General features: G+C 38.8%; 1 protein-coding gene across 1 annotated transcript in view; it reads left to right on the plus strand.

The window, feature by feature from the left end:
• Positions 1-23,882, plus strand: part of BABAM2 (BRISC and BRCA1 A complex member 2) — a 187,781-nt gene that overhangs the window by 150,567 nt on the left and 13,332 nt on the right. Inside the window, exon 11 of the mRNA XM_075412827.1 lies at positions 14,106-14,259. Coding sequence (XP_075268942.1) covers positions 14,106-14,259 — 154 coding nt within the window. The remainder of the gene's footprint in view (positions 1-14,105; positions 14,260-23,882) is intronic.

Below are 23,882 nucleotides of genomic sequence, written 5' to 3' on the forward strand. Positions count from 1 at the left end.
ACATGGTTCTCTCTGTCAGAGAATAGATCAGAAATAGGCCGCATCTCAGCAGGAGGAAGGTTTTTAAACAAGAGAGAGAAGCAAGCAAAGAGCCTAGAGCATTAATTGGGTTATAGGAGATTATACCTAGGAGTATCAGGCTTTGGGCAGACACCCACTTCTGGATTCAGGGTTTTTTGGTAGAAGTCATCAGTGCCAGCTTCTGATGCATTCGTGTTTGGGTATTGTTATCTGCACACGTTTGTCAGCAGAGCAATTTGTGCCAATGCAGTCCACTTACATGGTTTGAATTGGTGTCCTGAGCTAAACAACTGGGGTTCACTCACATAAACCACTTTTGGATGTGGATTAGCACATCTGTCCACAGTCTCAGAAAGCAACATGGAAAATAAAGACACAAATAAAGAATTTTTGGTAGCCCTGTTTGACTGATGAGGCTTGGAAAGAGGGGGGAAAAAAATAGAACATTTTTGGAAAGAGCATTAGTAGCTGGGGAGACAAGTTTACACTACTGTGGAAAGAAAGTGTAGTTTACTCCAGTGCTCAGAGAAAGAGGAATGTATGCCCACTACTGTAAATAAACAGAACTGAGTTGAAGAAGTAATTCCTTGCATCAGTTCCATTTCCAAGCAGACATAACTCATTAGGCTTCAGATACTGTTTTAATCATTCAGTAGAGCAACAATAATCCTTAGAATTTAGGGAAATGTTAATTTTTCAGTCAGTTGGTGTGGTTTAAGATTTTACCTGCCCTTTAAAGGAGATTGCCCCATCTCTGGAAAGTCAACAGAACAGAGCTAATGAGTATTCATCAGCCCCTTCTTCTATTCCTCCAGCAGCTGTTTAAATAGACAAGTTGGGCTTTGTGTTAGTAAATGGCTAGCAAGGAGGTTTGGTAAAGTCTTAAATGGAAGATTTTTCCTAGGTGAACATGTGTCTGATCACTTAGTGTTTGCTGTTTGAGTTTAGGAAAGCTTATGTGAGAAGGTAAAAGTGTTTTCTTTTATCTAAGGTTGTATTTATTGTTCATTTTGCAATTGCTTCTGCACATTCCTATTTGAAAAATCACACACCTACCACACTAACTCCACAGTCACAGAGGTAATAAAAATGTTTAAGAAATAACTTGTTTATCTGAGCAATTTGGAACCCAGAACATGAGACTGTTTTGTGTAAACCTTCTTGTAAATATTTAGGTAAACCTTTATCTGCCTGTAGTTTTGGCCATAGAGCCCTCTCTGTTATACAGGACCTATAGATCTTGTTAAATGAAAATGTGGGAAGTAGGTAGTGCTTGTTGTTTTGATATAGTATTTAATGCAGTTGGAATATGCTCAATGACTCCTCTGTGCTACTGGAGTATGAATACCCATTTGAGTGGGGTTGGTAGTTTTAGAGACACATTTTTTTCAGTTTTCTGTCATGTAAGGCTTGCTTACATACCGTTTGGAAGCTGAAAAGAAGATAGCCTTCAAGAGTTGCTCTTCTTCATCAATATGGGCACCTGGCAGTCATCACAATTAACACTTCAAATTCCAGGAAAAAATCCTTAAGAGGAAATGAAAATTGTGTTGGCTATTCTTCTTCAGGGAAGTTAATCTGATTATGGAAGAGAAGTCTCTTCAGCAAAAGGTATGGAAAAATAAACTGTTGTCTGCCCAAGTTGTTTCCTAAAAAAGGGCCAAGTGTTGAGTGGAATATTTACATTAGATCGCTTCTATGAGCTTTTATCTGATGAGGTATTTTGGCTCCCTTAGACAGTGCTTTTATTTTATTCTTCTCATTGTTCCTTAAATGAAAACAGGAATTTATGACACTGTGAAAAATAAGGGAGGAGGAAAAAGAGAACATGACAGTGTGAATAACAAGGTATAGGAGAATGGAGTGATGTCTGGTAGTGTCAGGAAAGCAGGGTAGTTTAGCAGAAATGCATAACAAAAGAAATGTTTCAGGAGTCTAGTATGAGAAGTTCAATGCTGATCAAAAAAAGTCTGGAAAGATTCTATACGGATGTCATTTTGTTCTTGAATGAGAAACTGGAGATTAACAAAGCCCCAGTGACATGAAACTGGCTGGCAGAAGTCAAAAACCTTTTTGACTGTTCAGTAAGCAGATAAGTGTTTGTCATGAGGCGGTCTTTTCCTCTACCTCTCTCGGTACTTTTAGTCAGTACCATGCATTTCTTTGAATCTGGTCTTGAAAGTTCCTGAGCCCTTGTTGTTCTACCTATAGCAAAATACACCTTGAGCAGAGGGGGTCTCTTCAAAACTTTGTATGTTGTTTTAATCACCACAAACCAAAGCATTCCCCAACGTTTCCTCTGTGGTGAGGTGCGTATCACTCAACTGAAGTCAGTGAAAGCTGCAGGTACGCTGCGGTGCTGTGGATCGGGCAGCGTGACAGAAAAGCCTGAGACACAGGCACACAGTTCTGCACTTAACAGCAGGCATAGGCAGGGGCTAATCCCAGGACTGAATTGCAGCATTTGGAAAATTAATTAGCCTTTTGCTGATCATTTTTCTCCGCCGCGTATTTTTGTCCTTTATTCCTAAGGAACACTGCCAACTAGATGTAGTTTGGAGTTTGTATTGAAAGCTGATAATTTAATTTTTGTCCTTGAGAATATGTTAAACATCGTGTTCCTTTGATTCCATCCTGGGTATTTACTTATATGTGAGCTGAATGAGATTTTCCTTATTTAGGTATTCATAATGGATGCAAGTGAACCCGAAAACAGACTTTTTCTTTTCTTCTTTTTCTGTTTCGCTGTGTTCATTTTGTAATCACATCACTCAGTATAAGCTAGTTTTAGGTTCGTATTTATCATTCTGCTAAAAAAGGGAGAATGGACACAAGGCGGTTCATAAAACTTGGTATGAACAGCAACATACAGGAAACAACTGTGGTGATAGGAATTGGCTTTTACAAGTGTTTTATGATGGCCTGATGTGGGTGGACTGACAAAGTATTTTGAAGTGTCACTTTGCTGTGGATGTTACCTTTTTAATTTCTGAGAAGCGCTATACCTTTAAATCTGTAGGATATTGCTGTAGACATTAATTGGTGTTCTTGCAGGAACTACGAGCACTTCAACAAATGGACTGAAAGGTTTTGTAATAACTTCATACGAAATTGCACTTTTCAGAAAAGTGAACTGTTGGTTTTTCTTATATAATACATGTATCTAGAGTACTACTACTATGTGCCCAAGTATGTGACAGATAACTAATAAATTCTCAGAAAAGATGCCTGGGATAGGGAAGTGATATAATCCTATTTCACCCACTCAATTTCTGGAAAAAAAGTAATTAGGTCAAGTCATTGACGGAGTTGGGACTTGAGTACAGATTGTGGTACTTTTTCTTCTTATTCTGTCTTGTGTCTACACATTTTGACGTTATCTCACGTGGCAGTCACAGATAGTTTTTGTCTGAGGAGAGAACTACATTAAAGTTGTGAGATACAGCAAGTTGAAAAATGCTCATAGTAGCAAGTAGAAAGCAAATATTTTGTTTTCAGTCTGGAAAGGAGATGATGGGCATGGGTTTCAGATGGATCGGTCCTGGGTTCAATAGCAGGCAATGATTTCAGAAAAAAACAGGATGATACAGAACACCACAGGATAATTTGAGATGTGAAATTTCTAGAAATAAGAGCTGCATGAAGAAAAGAAAAAAATTCTGAATCCTTTTTCCCTGTCTCCTTTCTCTTTCTACCCAATGACGGTTACTTTGCCACCAAAGTAAACTTTTTCTAAGAATCCATGTGTGACACAGCAATGGCACACAAAGGCGACTGCTGCATGCCTTTTATGAAATAGATAAATATCATTTACTTTTGAATAGTAAGAAATACAGATTGGTTTAGAGATGAAACCGGTCACAAAGATAAGTCTATGTCTACGTGGGGGAAGGAGGGAGTTCTTAAGCTGCTTTTCTGTCTCCTTTGTCACCAATTCCCCTTCCCCATTCAGCAGCAGTCCCACATTTTCCCTAGTCTTCCTTTGCTGCTGCTCTTTCTGTAGCAGCCCATCTTGTTGCCCTTAACTCACCTTGCCAGATTCAGCTCCAGGTGAGTTTGACATTCCCAGCCAGTCTCTGCATGCTCAGAGAGTGTCCACATCTCATGTGCTTCCTTTTTTTGTTTGGGCTTTGGCAGGAGCTCCTTGTTCATCCGTGTAGGCCTCCTGCTAGTGTTGCTTGACTTTCTGCTCATTAGGATGGCCCGTTCATGAGATTGGAGGAGGTGATCATGAACCCCGCTTCTCTTCAGGACCATTATCCCATAGGATTCTTCCATGGGAGGAGCAAGATCCCTGAACAGCCCAAAGTCTGCTCCCTGAAGGTTAGGGTTGTGATTCTGCTCTTTGTCTTGCTTCATCCTCAAATAGGATATTCACAAGAGAGCACCAAAAATGACTGGTAGTCTAGCAAGCGTGATTTAAAAGAATATGTTCTACAAACTAGTTCTTCAGGTCATGAAAAGGCAATAGAAGGATAAGCCTTTAGAACAGCGAAAGGTGGCTTCAGGGGCAAAAGTGGTGATAATTTATAACCTTCAGGAGTGGGAAGAAGCAGTGGGCCTTTATTGCAGTAAAGTAGATTTCAGTTTAGCTTTAAAAATATCTGGAGTGGCTTAGTTGGGTAGTTGGGTCAGGCAGGATTACACTCTGTTGTAATTTGAAGGCTGTAAGCCTGCGTGGAGCATAGCTTGAAAGAACAGGATAGCATGTGTGTCAGCAAAGGGTCCTTTTGTGTTAGCAAAGGGTACTCTTGACCTGCAGGATAATGTCATGCTGATCACAGATGAGAATGAAATAAATCAGTTTCCTTTCAAATCCCAGGCAGCATTTAAAATAGGAAAAATAACTTATTTGCAAGCCTCATCAGCTTAATAAAGTATCAATGAGAGAAGCCAATGTTTTTGCACAGCTGCTTTTCAGGTAAAAACATGCTTTAGAAGTCTTCCTGTCCTTCTGGAAAGTAATGTAAAACTTCTCAGTGTTTAGCAGTGCATCTCTGTACTGGGAAAGCAGAGGAAAAGTTTTCACCTTTTCTTCATCAGTTACATGCGATGGTCAGCAGCCTGTGCCATGAAAGGGCACAGCTTGCTTTTTATGCCCATAACACTGCAACTGTATTTAAAGTGTAAGCTTCAAGCAATTCAGATGGAGAAGAGGCAGCTTTTAGTAGCATCAATCTCATCAGCACTAGAGAAGTTACTATAGAAACTGTTGCAGCAGAAACAATAAAAGGAAATAAAAACGGAAGGGGGAGGGAATGAAGATCTTTGAGAATCTGAAGTAAAAATAAAGCAAAATAGATGTCACTAGCTGAAGCTAGTGAGGTAAAAATAAAAAGCCTTCCTCTTAATTAAAATAATCATGGTTACAGAAATTAGAGAAGTAAAAGACCTGTGAGGCCATTATGCCATTTCTTTGGGCTTGGTGTAGGATTATGAGATATTCCTTGGGATGTTTTTAGGAATTAGTCCAGTCTTGTTGTAAAATTCCAAATGAGTGACATAGTTGAGGTGGGTGATGACACTCCAAAGCAAGAAGACATTTTAAAGCAGTTTTCGGGTTAAGTTACATCACGTTTTCATGGTCTTTGACTGCATAGCTGGAAGCTGCTTGAAGACTATCTTGATTTGATCTGTTATTTAATTCCTCTGTTAGACTAAACAAAGAATTAGATACTCTGTCGGAAGCACATGACTGTAACTTAAGGTATTTAAACTATTTTTGTCACATTTTTTTAAAATGCTGCTGTTGTGTGAAGGATGGGGTACTGAAAAAGAAAGATATAGGTTATAGATAAAGACGTGGGCTGTTTTTACAACCGTATCATCTGCTGATGTTGAAAGAAAACCAAAACAATAGTAATCCTGAATCTAGTTGACATTGGTGCCTAGAGTATATTGTAGTTCCCGTTATCAGTGGAATGAGAACCACAAGATAGATACAAGTGTCACGCAGTCCTCTTCAAGTAAAAATGGGTTACACACTTTATACTTAAAAATAAAAAAAAAAGAAAAAACGACTAACAAACAAAAACAAAGAAAAGTAAGTGATAGATTTAGTCTAGTCTCATTGAAATCCACAAGTAAACAAATCTGCTCTCTGTAGTGTGTTGGAACAGTTTCATCCATCACCGGTCATTGTTTCCATTCTTCAGAAATATTTAAGGACTGTCTAAGAGTTCTGGAATTAAAAGTAACCATTTCTGCATCTGAGACTTTGAAATTGGCCATTTCCATAGAGGTGATGTTGTCATAAGACATTAGGGAAAGGGACATACAACTGGTGCAAAAATTTTGAAAGAACTACCAATTCTTGCGTCAAATGTAGCCCAGACTGACAATAACTGAAAGTCATTCCTGTCCAATTAAAAAAAGAAGAAGGAAAAAATAAGGAAAATTAGATTCCTTCAAGCATTCCTTAATGTCGCAATGAACACCACCAAAGTTACTGCAAACTGGGCATTTGCCAGCACTTTCAATAACTGCCATCAGCCAGCTCGTGTTCTGGAGGTCATGTGTTAAACCTGTGCTAAAGAAAACGTTCCTCCGCAGTTTTTCTCCTTTCTTATCCCAGCTGAATTCTTCCTAATGACCTTCTAATAACTTTATCTTCTAAACATCTCAGGGAGCTCCCTTCCCATTCTGGAATATTGTACTTGCTGGCAGAGGTCAAGAAGACCTTATGTTGCTGAGGATCAATCATTATACAAATGCAGTTACAGAACTGGCTCCTTAGTGAGTTATTCTGTTGCCAGACCCATTTCCCAGTACAAAACAAGGAGCCGTGAATTTCATATATTTACATAAATTGTCATAATCTCAAATATTGCCATTTTTTCATTATCACAATCACATTTTAATGTTTATCTTCCATTGTTTAGTGTTGTACATTCAGTTGATATATAACTGATGCAGTTAAGAAAAAAAAATAGGTGTTTCTTTTTTCACAGTATATATTTGTATTTTCATAGTAGTTATTTGGAAATATTTTTGTAAAAAAGTCATCTTACTCGTTTACTATACAAGTACTGACTTTGCCAATGGGGTGGATATTTCCTGTAGCAAGGGCAGACTTAGTTATTTCAAAACCAGCTGTGATTACCAACACACCCGAAGTGCCAGAAGTGTCTCAGCTAAAATTCTATAAACAGCTTTTCATTTCAGATTTGAAATTTTGAAATGTTGATTTCCAAATAGCATCTTCCTGCAAAGAACTTGTTTTTCCCCAGAAGTGATGTTAGCCCTAGTAATATTTAACAAATTCAAATTCCTATGACTGTGCTTTGTTAACCTAAAGTCCCACACTAATGCCATTGATATGTTATTTGTCATCCTTGCTCTCTCATTCTCGCAAGACTACGTCATCAGGCACCAAAGCAGGATAGCTGTGGCATTTAGTAATTCTATGCGTGTTTTGAGCCAAATTCACCCTTTTATTTTTCGCCAGCAGAATGTAGGCTAAAGGTCTGCCTGCAGCGCGCAAGAGTCGAGGAAAGATTTGCTGGGCAGAATAGCCTGAAATCCTGCCCTGCAGAGATTTGTGCTAGCCCACTACAGTCCTCAAAATGCTTGTGGCTGAACGTGGTTTCTCAGTAGGTACAGTGATCAATATGATTCCTGAAAGGCCTTCTGTACTGGAATTTCTTTGTAAAAACTGAAGATAGCTGTTTTCCCTTGAAGTTAGGTGCAGATTTTTCACCCATCATACAGGCAGGCTGGAACAGCTTTCCCATAGGAGAAGTCATGTCAGAAACTCTACATAAAACCTTTTTAAAATAGAGCTTGACAGATGTTAAGGAGCGTTATATAAAACAGTATCTGTGTTGCCACCGAATTGCATAGTAAATTCACGTGGGTCTCGTCCATGTTAATACATCGTGAAAATTGGAGAGCTCCAAGTTCAAGGAACTTTTCAGTTTGAGGCAGTGCATTCAAATACACAAGTTGTTTTTCCCAGCAGTGTGGGCAGTTGCAAGTAAAGGCAAAGAGAATGTGAAATTCAGTGAACCAAAAAAAGAACAAGCAAAAAGATGATGAATATATACTAATAGGAGACAGTACTGAAGCCTGGAATATGTGCTTCCTGTTTCCATTACTTATTTCATCAGAAGTACTTGAATGCAGAGGCAGTTTCTGGCCAAAGTTGGATGATACGTAAGGAATGAGTCAGGGTATTTTGGGAAGAGAACGGGTAGTATCAGGCTAAGATTGTTCAGTGTTCTCCGGAGATTTGGGTTTGGCACATCTGTCCTGTACCCTTCTTGTTTTTCTGGTGGAATAATTTAAACAGAACTTTTCAAGTGTCCAGTAATCATTTATTCTGAGCTACCTGCTACAGCAGGCAACGTTGGAAGGAGTTGTGCTTGGCTAAGTAAAATATTCTCTGCTAGTAAGTCTCAGAAGAATTGGGTCCCACAGGCTGGCACTCAGCATCAGTAGGCAGGTTGACTGTCCTTTTCTTGTTCCTTCATTCCCAGTCTGGAACCCCTCAATAGCCTCTCAACTCATGACGGTGCTGTGAAACAATTTTTTTAATATTTTATGTCGATATCATCATCTCTTATGATGACTAGAATCACATGAAAAAGCTCATGCAGAAATGAATACATATTTAATCAGAGCAAGGCTTTGGTGTTGTGCAGTAATGAAATGCCAAGGACTAGAGTCTGTCAAATGGGGCAACCCAGAACAGTGTCAGGAGGATGGGGCCAAACTCTTTTCAGTAGTGCCCAGCAACAGGACAAGGGGCAATGGGCACAAACTGAAGCACAGGAAGTTCCGTCTGAACACGAGGAAGAACTTCTTCCCTCTGAGGGTGACGGAGCACTGGAACAGGGTGCCCAGGGAGGTTGTGGATTCTCCTTCTCTGGAGATATTCAAGACCTGCCTGGACAAGGTCCTGTGCAGCCTGCTGTAGGTGACCCTGCTTTGGCAGGGTGGTTGGACTAGATGATCCCTAGAGGTCCCTTCCAACCCCTAACATTCTGTGATTCTGTCTCCTTTGGCCAGCTCTGTCCAGCCTGGGAACTGAACTGGGAAGAATACTGTGTTGTCTTGTGTTTGAAGGCTCCTTCATAAAGCCAGCAGAGATTGAATTACGGTTGTGCAGGCCATGAAATCTTGTAGAAATCTCAGCAGTAAGATATCCAGATCAGCCAGCATTTAGGAGTGCAAAACAAATCACAGGTGCGATAAACTGCAGCAGATTCAAGCATCCCAGAGGTTCATAAGATAACCAGTATAGTATCATCCAGGCACTGAAACAGTGTGTAACATTCAGTGAGTAAATGTTGACTTCTGTGAAAACAAATATCTAGATTTATCCAGTGCCATACAAAGGATGAATAAACCTTTTCTCTAGAAAAAGGGAAAATTTTCTGAATATTGCCAAGTACTTTGAAATATTTGTATGGTCAGCATGCATTTCAAGCATGGTTTTTTTTTCCCTTCTCTCCAGTGCTTAAAGGCGGGGAGGGGAGCGCCGTGATAAACCTTGCCTTTTTCTTCTGAGCATTTTTCCTTTAGAAACCCGGTAGCAGCACTTGGTATATGCCTTTGCGGAGACATCCCTTCCACATTTCATGCCCTATTTAAAAAGCTATAAAATTAGATGCTAAAGGTATTATTTTAAAGTTGATAAGACTTTTGAAATCAACTGTCTAGCTGTTGACATAAGCTTAACAAACTAGGTAACCTGTTCCAGATCTCAGATGGTTGTTCTTTAAGAAAATGAACAATAAAACCCTACTGATTCATTGCAGAGTTTTTTAGTTATTAATGAATCAGGATTTTGGCTTTAAGATAACTATGTTTTGAATATATGTAGGCATTAAATGCTAAGTCAAGAGAAACAAATTTTTGTGTTACTTCTTGATAGTTTTTTATGTTTCAAAAAGAGAGCAACTTCAACTATTTATAAACTGTAATTAAGTTTCTTTACAACATGACTCATTCTCAACAAGCAAGTCCCTTTTCTTTTGCTTTCTTATGAACTGTGTGGGAAAATTAGGGTTCAATCACTGAAGAATTTACTCAATGCTTAATTACCCAAAACAGCCCTCCAAGTTCTGCTAATGTAGAGCTTTCATAAAGACGTGATTTTTGCTGCACCATGGCTTTCTAAAACTTCACTTTTAAAAAATGAGCTGTAAATTGTAACATAGGAGAAAGCAGTGGTTTACTATGGTATTGGCTGCCTTCTCCAGTCTGCTTCTTTGAGCTCCTCTTCTATTAACAGTGTGATGCTTAGGGAAGCTGAAGTAAGAAATCATCAGGATTAAATTACTTTGAGCATGGAACTGAATTAGAAAGCTTTACTTTCCTGAATGAGCTAATTGTTTAAATTTTCCAAAGGAAATGTTTCTATTTCTGTGAGAGAAGGGGTAAATGGGACTTCCTCTGACATAATTTTCATTTTAAATCTGAGTTTGACAGCAAGATTTTTACCTGCATAACAAAATATTACTGCTTAACTGCATGACTTGTGTAAGCTTGCTAGCTGAAGTGACTCACTTACGTAGATGAAGTTATTTTTAGGGAGATAATTTGCACTGTTTAGAAGAGAGGAGAAAAGGGAGAGAGAGCCCTACTAAGAGCTAGATCCCTTATTATAGTTTACAGAGCTCGTGAACCCAGCATCCAAGCAAAAGATGACTAAGCAAGGGGTCTATTGGTACTTTCAGGAATTTACAGACATGAGTCATCTGCTTATTTTCTGCAGACGTATCACCAGGGTACTTTGTGAGTCAGCTGTTATTTGGAAATAGTACTTGCATTGAGCATGAATATGTTTTTGTAGTTCTTACCTAAGTAGCATGCCAAACCAAAGCAGGCTTTTATAATTTGCCTAGTTCAGGTGTTGATTTACAAAAGCGGTGCGTGGTTTTTAACTGTGATGTGTTTTTCATGATAAAGCGTAAACGTTGTCTGGAATGTCATTACGCTAACACCTTTGCCACCTTACGTAGCGCATGAAAGCAGATCTGATTTTGCATTAATGCACAGTTTGAGAGTCAGATTGTGTGTATGACCAAGTAAAAAGAAAAATTTTCTTTATCAACCTGTGCCATCCTGTAAGAAAGTGGTTGCGAATATGGGTAGAATTTGACCTTTTATCTTCAAAACTCCTTGCTAGCGTCAATTACAAGTGGTATTTGCTTATTTTTATGTATGATAAAACATGTCACCCCAAATCCAAGTGTTCTGTACACTCACAATGTCAATGGACGGGCATCGACTGCAACGGAAGTGAGTTCTTGCCTTCCCTTCCTACTGCTGAAATAATAGCTGGCTACCTTGAGATATGTATAACACTTTACAACTCAAGGCCATTTCCTGTTTACTGGTTTTTTAGGTGTGGTTGTGTTCAGAATTAGGGACAGGTTTTTTCGCTTGGTCTGGGCTCATCTCACGCCTTGTATTAAGGAAATGCTTGGGTTAGAAAAAGGGGAGTTTGGCGATTTTAGGTGATTGGTAGTGTTAGAAATCAAAGCCAGGACAAATTTTTCAAAACTCTGCTTGCAGTTCAGAATGATACTGCTGTTGGCCGGATGCGCAATTTTAAATATAATTTGATTATCTAATTTAACAGTTTATAATGTAAGTAATTCCTGAAAATTCCTATATAGGTTTTGGTGAATGAAAGAGGAAAATGTGTTACGTTTGTTGGAAGAATATTTTTGTGAAAGCAAGGGTTCTTGTAACAAATGGAAGCATCTCTGTAGTGATAGCAGTGTCCTGATTATCTGTTTAAACAGCGTTTCTAATGCTGGGATTTTCCCTTAAGTGCAAACCTTCTGTTTTAGGTAATGGGAAGTAAACTGCTGCTGCTTGCACCCTGTTACGCAGACAGAGGATTTCAAAGGAAAATTAATGAAAGTCAGAAATCCTCAAGCGAGAAGTTAAATATAACGACTTATCTATTACTCGAGTGTTTTGCTAAAGTTTGTTATTCCTTTCACAGAATGATAAAATACACAAGTATACAAAGTAGTTTTCCCTTAAGGAGTCGGTACTTAAGAAGGAAGACATGCACTAGAGGAACAGAGTTTAAGGACTCGGAGCTGAAGAAATATATTTATAGTGTTAAAACAGAGAGCCTGTCTCCTTCCTTCATACTCTTTTCCATGATGAAGTCCTTCAGAGGCTACGGCACACATGTACCATCTGCGAGGGGAGGAGACAGCTTGCTTGCTGATAAATGGCCTCAATATGCCAGTGTTTTTCAGGGTTGCTATTTAATAATTATGTTATAAAGAAGAATTTGACGGAGCAATCTTTGAGTCTAACCTTTGTTACAGCAGTGATTGGCCCTCAAATTAGCAGAACTCTGCCCATGTCATTACTGCTTAAATATCTGCTGGAAGCTCTTGTGTGAGCTGAGTCACCAAGACTCCGGGAGTTATCACGTGTAGCTCAGACACCAGGTCATGAACCGAGCAAACGCTGTCGTCCACGGTGATTAGTTGTGTTTTGAGATTACAGCTGAAATACCACATTGTTTTGTGTACTTCATGGCTACAGTTTTACTTGTAGAGCTTGAAGGGTAGTTTAGGGAAAAGGGAGCTACATTTGGCTGGTGCTCATCCGAGTATTCAGGCATGATTAGAAAAACTGAAAAATTAAGGGACTAGCAGGACAATAGCTTGAGATCTAGAGAACTAAAGTCTGTCTTACACTGCTGTTTCAGTCCATGAGCAGAGATTTCAAAGGAAGTGCTGGAATCTCGACTCCATGAAGTGTTTAAAAGTGGAAAATACAGTGCATTATCAAGCGTACTGGAGGGGAGATCCTGTTCCACCTGAGGATGGGTTTAGTCCTGTAATGTTCCTTTCCCTTTCTTCAAATTCTGTTTGTACTGATTTTGCCACCTGCTTTAATTCCTGCTTCAGCTAATGCAACCTGTTTATTAACTCAGGAGTCTCTCCTCCTCTTCAAAAAGTACTGTGAAATGACAGAGAATACTGAGAACCCAGGCTTATATGAATGAATTATAATCTTACTAATTTATTTCACTCATTGCTACACCAATAGGAAAAATTATTTAGGATTTACAGGGAGTTACTGTTCCATTGCAGTGTTCTTTCATTGTGCAGAATTAAATAATCATGATTTGGAGGATAACAAAAAGTACAGTCGTAGGTGCTTTATAAATGCAGTCTACAACTTTGGAAGGAATGCACGTTTTTCTGTTCATTTTGGTGTTAGACTAGACATTGGATGTAAATAATTCAAATCTGTTGTCATAACTCACTTTTAACTACAGATTTCTGAAGCCTCTTGAAATTAAAAGTAGACCAAGAAAATCTAAACTATAAATCTAGCAATGAAATAGTTAAGTTAAAAACCAGTTTCTGACCGTAATATTAACTGTTGTAGACTATTTTATTGTTCTGCCAGACCTAGCTGATCATGAGACAGTGGTAAGCAAAGGGAACTAAGAGGTTCTGATTTTTATTTTTAGTGAGATATTTTGGGTATTAATGACTTTGCAGTGTGTTTTTGGTTTTGTGGGGTTTTTTTTGTCTAGAAGATGATGGCAAGTTGAGATCTGTTCCAACTCATGTGACTGAATATTTTTACATCCTTTGTCAAATCATTTAACCAGTTCAGGTCTCAGACAGCTGTAAAGCGAGAATGCTAATGCTTTTGATGTCCATGGGGGCACTGAAATGACTTGGCTAAAGCAGATAAAGAGAAATTTGTTTCTTGAATGGAAAGCATAAACAGAGTGTATTATGTGAATTTTTGAAAGGGAAAATTTCACTAGAAAGGAAAACAACTGTGTTATTTTTTCTACAACAAAATAATCATGGTGTAAACATTATGATTAACATACAAATACACTAGCTAAACAGTTTTTTTTAATTATGGACTTTATAAAAATGTTTTGATAAAGCAAAGTGTCCCATACAGCAGTATGTTGGAATCATTACTTACAGGAAAGACAGAGGTATATTTTAGAAGTAATCATCAATTTCTCCTTTTCTATCACCTTTAAATCAATAGAAAGGAGTTATATATTCCCATTTAAAAAAAAGGAAAAGAAATGCAATGGTGTATTTTTATGACTTTTTTTCTTTCAGTTGACCTACCCCTGTATTTTCCTCGAGACCAACCAACCCTAACGTTCCAGTCCGTCTACCACTTCACTAACAGTGGCCAGCTGTACTCCCAAGCCCAGAAGAATTACCCATACAGCCCCCGCTGGGATGGCAATGAAATGGCCAAGAGAGCAAAGTAAGTCAGATTGCTGTTTCCTGCCAAATATTCCATTCGTTACACAATCATCTGTTGGTAGAAATTTCTTGGATTTAACTGTACATTTCCAGCGTTATAAAAGCTGAACCTGGTTTTGTTCTCATATAGTCCTAGCGTTCCTGTGTATGAGTATAGACAGATACTTTAATAATCATGCTTATTACATTACTGCCAGAGGAATGATCAAAAGAAGACTCTTTATGCTAGGCGTCATACAGGCACGGAGTGGTGACAGTCTCTGCTCCGAAGAGCTCCCAATCTAAGTAGACAAGATAGCCCCCAGCAGGAGTAATCTGCGTGGTAGCAGTCAGTCAAGGTAACTCCATGGTTTTGCGTGGGCGCGTGGGGGACCCTGAAGGGAAGCATGTGAGATGAAGAGATCAAGGAAGAAAAACCTGAAAGATATGAAATAAGGCTGCAATAAAAAGACATGGAAGAACAAGGGGAGGTAGAGCAAACCACCAATCTGGCCTAGGAGGCAGCCCTATTGGAACCTGAGAAAGTTATCTGAAAGTCTGAATGTCTCTTTTTTTACTGCTTTTTCAGTTGGCTAGAAACAGAGAATCTTGGACTGTTTCCTCTGCGGTTTTTGTGTAAGCCCTCATTTCAGTCTGGGGAGACACCACTTCAGTCCAAGTATCCTCTTTAGTTAGGGATGACAGGAGAGCCCCCCCAGCATGCTTCTGATACAAGGGCAAGCTGATGTGGGCAGCAGTGCCCCTTTGTATACTAGATAATATCCCTGTCTTCTAATGAAACAAAACAGATTTTACCTGAATGGAGCAATATGGGCAATGGCCTTGCTGCGGTATTTTGATTTTGCAAAGTGTAAAAATGTTAGAGCAGCAACAGATTTAAGCAGGCTGATTATCAGATGTTCAGCACGTAAAGGCATCAAACTGCATAAATAATAAGGCATATTGGAATGAATGTTTTGAATGACAATCAGAAGATTAAATTAAATTAGCAAGAGTGCGTAAATAAGAGTCGAATGAAAATAGTTCAAGCTGAGTAAATCAGATGAATGGCATGGTCAGAGAGTGACTGTAATTTGGAAATGATGGAAGCAAACAACAATTGACTTAAGCATTTACAGATTTTATAATAATTTAAATTTTATAGAGAACATCAAGTAACATTTGATTTTGGATTTTGATGCATTGTAATAAGAATTTTTTTGCTAGTATTTGGTTTTACTACCATACCATCTAGGAGAGGCATTTCTTGATCACATATGATATTTTTTTTTTGTGGACCTGTTTCTTTTCTCTAGCAGAATATTAGAAGTATATTGGGTTTTTTTTAAAAAATGTGAAACAATAACTTGAAGCATTAGTGTGGCTTTTTTTATGACAGTACTACAAAATGCATTTCTTTTGCAGCTGGAAGCTTAGAAGTACCTATGTGCTGTCTGCTAAGTACATTCATTTATGAGTGTGTGTATACAAATGGACTTCCCTGCCCTGCACTTGAAATTTAGAAGTGTTACAACAGTTATTTTAAAAAGCATGAAATGTGTACACTTACTATCACATGCATGTTTTGCGAGGTTATTCACTCTTATGTTTAAGCCTTTGCATTTAAGTTTTACACTGTATATGTAATATGAGAAAGATGGTGAGAAGCAGGAGAAGAAAGTGTGCTGCAATGTCTGAAATAACTATCACTGAGCTGCAGAGACAGAGAAGCTGCTCTAGTTAAAAGCGCTTCGCTTGCAGGAACAACTAGTGATTCCTGAGTAGCACCATAAATAAAACTGTATGAAGAGAAGTATGATGCTATGATATGTGTTAGCATATTTTAAGAAAGATTTTTAACACAATTGAGCACCTTACGTAAAGAGCGTTTGAAATACTTGCTAGGGCTTCTTAGAATAGGTTAGTGTGTTTCAACACAACCAAATAATTTTTCACTGTATTTATTTTTACCGTAGCCACGTTATGGACCAAGTATGTGGGAACAGACGTTGATATATAGGAAACCATTCTAATCAAGTGAATTAGTACAAGCACCAAATAAAAACAGAATAGAAGGATACATGATTTGACATTTAGAAACAGTGTTCTGGTCAGCTGAAGTAAATTTAGCTCTGGAGAAATCAGACACAACTTGTTTGTGTTCCTAAATACTGTCTGTTAGGTTTTGCTTATATGTAGTCTTTTTCCCTCTTAGCCAAGTGGTCTCCCAAGTGCTTGGCCTCCTTTGAGACAAAACGGCTCTGTTTATCTTTCTGGCCCTACTGTTCTCGGGCCACAGGATCTCCCACTTGACCTTCTGGTGTCTGACCAAATTCTCCGCCCTTGTTCTCAGGCACTCGAGGGATCAGTTTACACCATCTTCCTCAGTGCAGCTTAAGACACCATCAGTGATCTCTTCTGCTTGCTTTTGCACCAGCTGGGTTCACTAGCTGTCCGGTCATATATTGAAGTATGTATACCACATTGCTTTATTGGATGTAGAAGCACCACCAAGTTTGAAACACCATAACCCAGAGATTTCCTCATCCTCAGTTTTGGCAATCCCTGCCTCCATTTTCAGCAACTCAACACAGCCTGCTTATTCATGGGCAGAGCTTTCATAAGTTCCTGCCAAAGGGACTTTGATTCTGTGCCCAGCCTTCTCCCAGGGTTGGTTTTGCTTTTTTTTTTTTTCCAAACAGGTAAGCACATCCAGTTCCTTCAACTCGGGGGCTAAACATGAAAGTCTTGGTATCCTTGCTTATCCTTGTGGCCCCTGAGCAGAGGTAGGCATCTCTTTTGAAGTTAGGACTTAGCCCTATGCTGTAGCCTTGAGACAATCAGTAGTAATTATAAGTAGGAGCAAAATTACTTGCCTAAAATACATACATATAGAAGTAGATTGTATGCATTCACACCTAGACACATATCACCTCCATCTAAAAGGCAAATTCTCAGAGCAGAGTATCAGTTTAGCGGGATCTTTCTCATTCACAGAGGAAAACTACTTGTGTTCTTGCTGAAGTAATTTGACCAATTTGTGCCAAATAAAGTCCACAAAATCAAGTTTCTCTTTCTCTGTGCCCTCTTAAACAGTTTTTAAAATCACCTCGCTCCTTTGAGGCCCACTGACTTGGGAGATAGCATCTGGTAGTTGAAGGTTGCTATTGTCTTAGCCCAGGGTTTGCCCTCTGGCTTGATTTAATTCTAAGGGACGAATCAAGTCCTAGTTAAATAATGTGATTCCAGATGCCTCCATATTGCTTGTTTCTCAACGGAACACAAAATTTTAACCTGTTCCTCCAGCTAGAAACAGGGAAACCAATAATATTAAAATTTTCTTACAAGCTGCCAAAATGTTGTTTCCCCTCAGTTCACATCTCAGGCTTTGCCTCTCTTAGGTCATTTATTTATATGTCTGTGGCCTCCTGCGTAAGCAGCTTCTCCAAAAGATTTGGTCCTGAAATACAATAGCAAGCCTAAGAAAAAGCAGTAAATTATGGAAAGTTAGCAGCCTTGTTTGTAGTGTACGTGTGAAGGAAAACATCTCTGTGCTGTTTCCATGGGAAAGCTCTCTTTTTTTTTGCTTGAATAGGGATTGAAGTGTACATAAATGGAGTCTTTAAAGAACATGCAGACTCTAAGCCTGGGATTTTATGAAGGAATACTGTAAATAAAGCTTGATTGTTTATACAGATAAAGTTCAGTTCTTAGATGCACTCCGGCCCAATTTCTGTCCGACCCAGTGCTGCTCTGTAGACTTAGGTTATACTTCAGGGAGAGCAAGTCAGGACTCAGTTTACTCTTTTATCCTACATAAATCCACCTACTCATCATTAAAAATAGCAGGAGGATGGAAAACTAGTATCACAATTAAAAGTTGTTCCGAGGGTTCATGCTCTTTTTTTTTAAGGTGGCTGATAAAACTGGTTTCTGAATAACATTGTTGTCCCTGGCCATTCACTGGTGTTAATGTGGTGTTAATTTTATATATCCCTTAAGGCTTTGTAAGGGTGAAAGCTTAAAACGGCTCAAGTGCTCTCAGACTGTGTATTGGCTGTTGCTCTGCCATAAGGTCAAGTGCAGCTGAAGATTATATGCAGACGCATCTTGTGCGGGCTACGTATGCATCACCAGCACGGCTGCAGCCACGGTTCATGCTCAGCGCAAGCGTGCACCTGCTTAGAAAGTGTCAGGCTGGTGCACTGGGCTGTAGCATCTTCAGCCTCATCAATACCTTTTCCTTAGATATCTTAAAATTAGAGCGTGTCTGTCATGTGAAGAATCTCGTTGCTATTTGGCTGAAATGGTTGCTTTAAGTTTTAATGTTCTCTGGTAAGGAGAGGAAATGCATCTTTTGGTCTAATAAAAGGATATTTGAAAGAAAAGGTGACAATTGGGTTGCTGTTTAGACAAACTCAGTTGTAATATGTCAAAGACTTGCTGTTGAATGAAGTGTATTTTGAGTGCCCTAATGTTTTTTTTTTTTTTATTTTGACATTAACCAGTTTTTCAGCTTATCTATTTTCTTTTATTAAGTCAGAATTCTTTCACAGTTTAGGCAGAATATGTATTACTACACTTTTGGATTCTTTTAAAGTAACAGGTTTCTCTCTTTTCTTGAAACTTGTTTTCCACCTATGCTACTTTAAATCTCACTATAAAGTTTACATGTAAAAATTGCACCTTTTTATGATCTTCTCTCCTTGATAGGTATAATTAAGGTAATAAATAATTTGTTATTATTCGGTTTGTATATCAGTATTTTTTCTGCTTATTTGTAAAAGTAGCAAATTGTATCTTCATGTATTACATGATTTGCATGCACATTAGGCATCTTTAAAGAGCAGATTTCCAAACTAACGTGTTTGCATTTACATATGGTCTCTTTGCAAAACTTTTTTCGTTACTGTCTTTGGGTCTGTTGCACATTACCTTAAACTTAAGAAGTTTAGAAAAATGAGAGTAAGGGTCAGAAGCACAAAACATGGAAGCGCAGGGACGTCATCCTTCCCTAGGTGTGTGTGCATGTGTTTTGAACGTTGGCAAGGCTCAGAGGGGTTCCTTCGGGAGAATAGCAGTGGGGTAGGCACAAACTAAAGGGTGAGGTGCTGAGCTGGGTCGCCGGTTTAACTTTTTGGGTTTTGATAGTCTTGCATCAGAAGCTGAACGAAAGAGACTTCCTTGCCTGAAATCGAGTAAGGTGCCGCTCGTGGGCCCTTTTTCAGAACACAAAAGGGCCAGTGCGCTGTGACAGCCAGAGCGAGAGGAGATGTGGTGAACCAGCTGTGTGAAGCTTACAAAGAAGTTAATTTGGTTTTATAGACTATTCAGCCAAAAGTCTCATTTTCTGTGGGAGTGGCAGCTCATCAGAATTACGCATGAAAACTAGAAAGGCAAATGGAAAAAATAATGTTTTATTAAAATGCTTAGTGATTGCATATGTCCTTGTAGCATGTTCTGCAGTTGATTTACCAGGAAACCTTAATAACAAAAATATTTTTGTTATAAGATACAGTAGACAGAACAGATACAGCTTTTAATTAGAATTTTCCTGGGATATTTTTTGTTGGTTTTTTTTAGCGTTGTTCCTCTGCATATACTACAGAGTACAGTGCATACACATGATAGTCGCACTTCTTGAGTCATATTTTTCATGTACTTTTCTTTAAATGTCTCCTTGGATAATTAAGTCTGACTCTTAAGTTATGGTATGTTAGTTTCTGACAGGTGCCTGCCAGGGATCTTCAGTGCTGTCATGCATTATGTGGATTTCAGCCAAGACAGAAGGGCCTGGGTATTTGTTTCTGGTCACTTCTCATTAAAGCTTTGACTGTGGGAAAAGAAAAACAACTATTTAAAGATGAGGAGTATAGGTGCTATAGGAAGTGCATGGAAATCTGTTAGGCAACTAGTTTTTCTGTGGTTTTATATAGACTTTATGTATATGTGTGGGCAGTACATATGTGCATTTTGATATTTAGTAAATATTCTTTCTGCAAAAAAGGATTCTCATATATTGACAGAAATACACAGAGTAGATTGGAGGAGTTGGCTTGGTAGAAGTGGAATATAATAGCACTTTGCTGGAAGACAACTGCTTTACAGGAATTAAAGTCTAGAATTTAATGTAGGTGGTTCCTAGATAACCAGAGTTAAGCTTTGTTCTAGAAATACTGTGATGAACTGTCTGATTTAGCTTCATTAGAGAACCCCATTATACATTTCTCAAAGCTGCTAGATCTATGTTAGAACGTGGAATTATAGTTAGGAACTGATGCAAAAAAGAAATCCTCTCTTGCTTAAGAGAAAAAGAGAAAGAGAAAAACATGAATTTGAAAGGAGCTGAGGTTGAATAGCCCAGATAAATGCTGTTACTTGGTCAATTACAAAATAAGCAGCTAAGTAAAAATAGTGGGTGTGCTCCATGGTCTTGTCTTTTGGGTAATATTTGTCATTTCTCTGTTAAACACAAAGAATCGTCGTACTAGGTCAAACTCAACATTTGTTTAGCCCACTATCATGTTTCTGTCAATAGAGACATGTAGTCGATGCCTGTGAAAGAGCATGGGAAAAGCACGTAGTCATGTTTTCCTGGCATGTTCTACCATCTCCAAGGTTTTCTGTATCCAGGATTGGTACACCTCTGTCTAATAGCCCTACCTAGCTTTTCTGCTGTTTGTCTGATTGCTTTTTGCACCCGCATCATAAGATCACAAAATTACATGGTGAGGAATTGCGCAGGTGGGGTGAAGAACAAGCCTTATTGGCTTTTTGCATTCCTGCCTCCTGCTAGTGCCAGTTGTTATCTCCTAGCTTGTGTATGAAGAGAGGCAGCAAATAATTAATTCACTGATCCCCTCCATAACCTTTATGATTTTGTGAACCTCTTCATGTCTCTTCTGTCACCTCTTCTCCTGCTCTGCTTACTTCTTCCTTGTACAGAACCTGTCCATGTGTCTGATGTCCTCGTCGTGCTTCTGTATCCCTTCACTGTTTCTGTCGTGTTCTTTCTGAAGTAGAGGATTGCATGTAACACACAATACATTCACCATGCGTTTATATGGTGACATAGTGGTATTGTCTGGTTTAGTCTTTTATCTGGTTCTAATAATGTCTGATTTGGTTTTCTGTGTGTGACTGAAGGTGACACTGACATTTTAGCACCAAGAGCTCCTTGCTATCTGTTTTTCAGAGCATGTTTTTTTTACAGAAGTAAAATTAAGTATTTTTCCTCACATATCTCCCTTTAACATTTGTCAATACTGACGTTTCAGCTGATAAGTTATCTCACAGTCTCCCAGTGCTGTAAGAACAATCTGCAGCTCCTCATAATTGTGCCTCATTTTTCCTTCCCTGACTAAATGGTTAGGATTAGCAAACTTTGCCATCTTCTTTTGCTCACTTTCACAGATCGTGTGGGAATATGTTGAACAACACAGGTCAGAACACCCATTTCTGTACGGTTCTCATGTGACTTCAACCTAGTAGTACTCATCATTCATTCCTATCTTTTTTCTCTTATCTTGACCTGTTATCCACTCATGGATCTTTTCTCCTCCTGACATAATTCAGTTTTTTAAAAGCCTTTGAAAAGCCTTCCCAAATGCCTGTAGGAAACCCAAGCAGTGTATGTCACTTGAATCTTTCTTGTCTGCATGGCTTTGGTAACTGAAGAAAACATGAGATTTGTGAAGCATAAATTTGACTCCTAACCGATATACTGTATTTTTTCAAGTCCATTAACTTGGGGCTTTTTATAAATTTATGGGGTTTTTTAACAGTTTCTACCAATTTGTAAGGTACAGATGTGAGATTTACCGGTCCACAGTTCCCTCTATCCTCCTAGACCTTTTCTTAACTGACGTCACACTTCTCTGGTACCAAGCTGTTTTCAGCAGGAGGTTACAAGCTATTTAAGAGTTGAACTTTCTCACACTTGAGTTTCTCTGGAACTCTGGGGTGTGAATATCATCTGAGCCTGCTGATTTGCTTGTGTGTGTTTTGTTGATTTGCTCGTTACCTTTTCAGCTGACATTTCTTTGTGAAACAGATCTTGCAGTACATCCCTTGTAAAGCAGAGTTCTGGTATGGCAGCCTCTTTGAGCAGCTCCGCAGTAAACTTGGATGCAAAATCATTTCATTCATTCTTTGTGATTTTGTTTCTTCTCAGTGTTCTTTTTACTCTTTGACCAGCTCTTGTACTGTTTGGCAAGTATTTATTTGAAGGGCCACAGCTAATTTGTTCTTGAAATTCATTTTTGATCTGCATTACTCTGCTTTTACATATAAGAGTTATGAGTGTGTTCCTGTCTGTTTTCCCTATTTGGAGAGGTCTCTGACCTTTTAAGAACTTCCTCTTGCTTCTAATAGCAATCATCAATCTTCTAAATAGCAAAGATAAATAACTTCTTTAATATGATTTATATAATCACAGATGTATGGCATCTCATACCTTTCCTTCTCACAGGTTTGTCCTAATGAATATCCAAGGAGGCTGCTTTTATGTTTTGGTATGTTGCCTTCGGCCCCAGTTGATAAGCGATCTGGCAAAGCAGAGTGGATGGTATGATGAAGTCAGTACTTTTACCTGCAAGCAAACTTCGTTTTTAGGGATGCTAGTTGTCAGACTTGTTATGGATGCATCTGTGGTGTAACCCTTCATTTCTGCCTCTGAAATACAATTAAGGGATTCAGTAATCTCTCAAAGATCATTCAAATTCCATTATTATATCTGTGATCTCCTCTCTTCTTGAATCTCTCCACTTGTCTATCCTTACAGGCGTCGCTCCTGAACATGTTGTTCCCCAGTCTTTTCTGCTTACTCCTACTTCTTATATCATCCCTACTTCCCCCTTATTTCATCGCATTCTTCACCCTACCTTTTATACTTACAAGAGGTTCCTAGTTGCATCTTGTCTGGCATTGACTGTCTCCTTCAAGTCTGCTAAATAATTTGCTAAATAATTGCTCTGCAACAACAGAGTTCAGTGTGCACTTATGTAGCCGAGGTAGGTGGAAATAAGAAGTGTCTTGAATAAACAGTATCTCTTTAAGAAGCTGACCTCTACCTGGAGTGGAAAAATATGGCTTCAGCAAATAGGAAAAATAGAGCAGGCTTGTCACACTATAGCTCATAGGACTGGAAATTTCCTGTGAATTAGCACTGCATTTAAAAAGGCTGTATGAAGATTGAATTTTTCCATGATGGCCTTGGAATATCATTCTCATGATCCACTGGTAAGGAAGTGGAGTGACCGTGTTGTGACAGAGATATTCCAGTGCCCCCTTCACAGACACCCGCTACCCCAGCACTGAGTAATCCCCGGGGGAAAATGGAAGTGAAGAAAGCAGAAGCAGAATTTGCTATGATCTGAGACCACAAGCCTTCATCTGACTGATGCAGGTCTATTTATGTACATTGCGGAGAAGGTGAAGGAAGTGAAGTGTTTATCTCTTGAACTGGCAAGCAGAAGGCATTGATAAAACTGTTTCAAAACGAGAGGCTCCATGTGCTCTGCGTGCTTCGGGACTCTTAGAGCCACTGTGTCTGTGGGATGTTTCTGTGCAAGACATCTTTATAAATTCCCTAATATCTATACCAGAAACTTGTGAGAGAACACATCCCAGAATCTTGATTTCCAG

The sequence above is a fragment of the Opisthocomus hoazin genome, chromosome 2 (genome assembly GCF_030867145.1).
Source record: "Opisthocomus hoazin isolate bOpiHoa1 chromosome 2, bOpiHoa1.hap1, whole genome shotgun sequence".
In the NCBI taxonomy this organism is placed as follows: Eukaryota; Metazoa; Chordata; class Aves; order Opisthocomiformes; family Opisthocomidae; genus Opisthocomus; species Opisthocomus hoazin.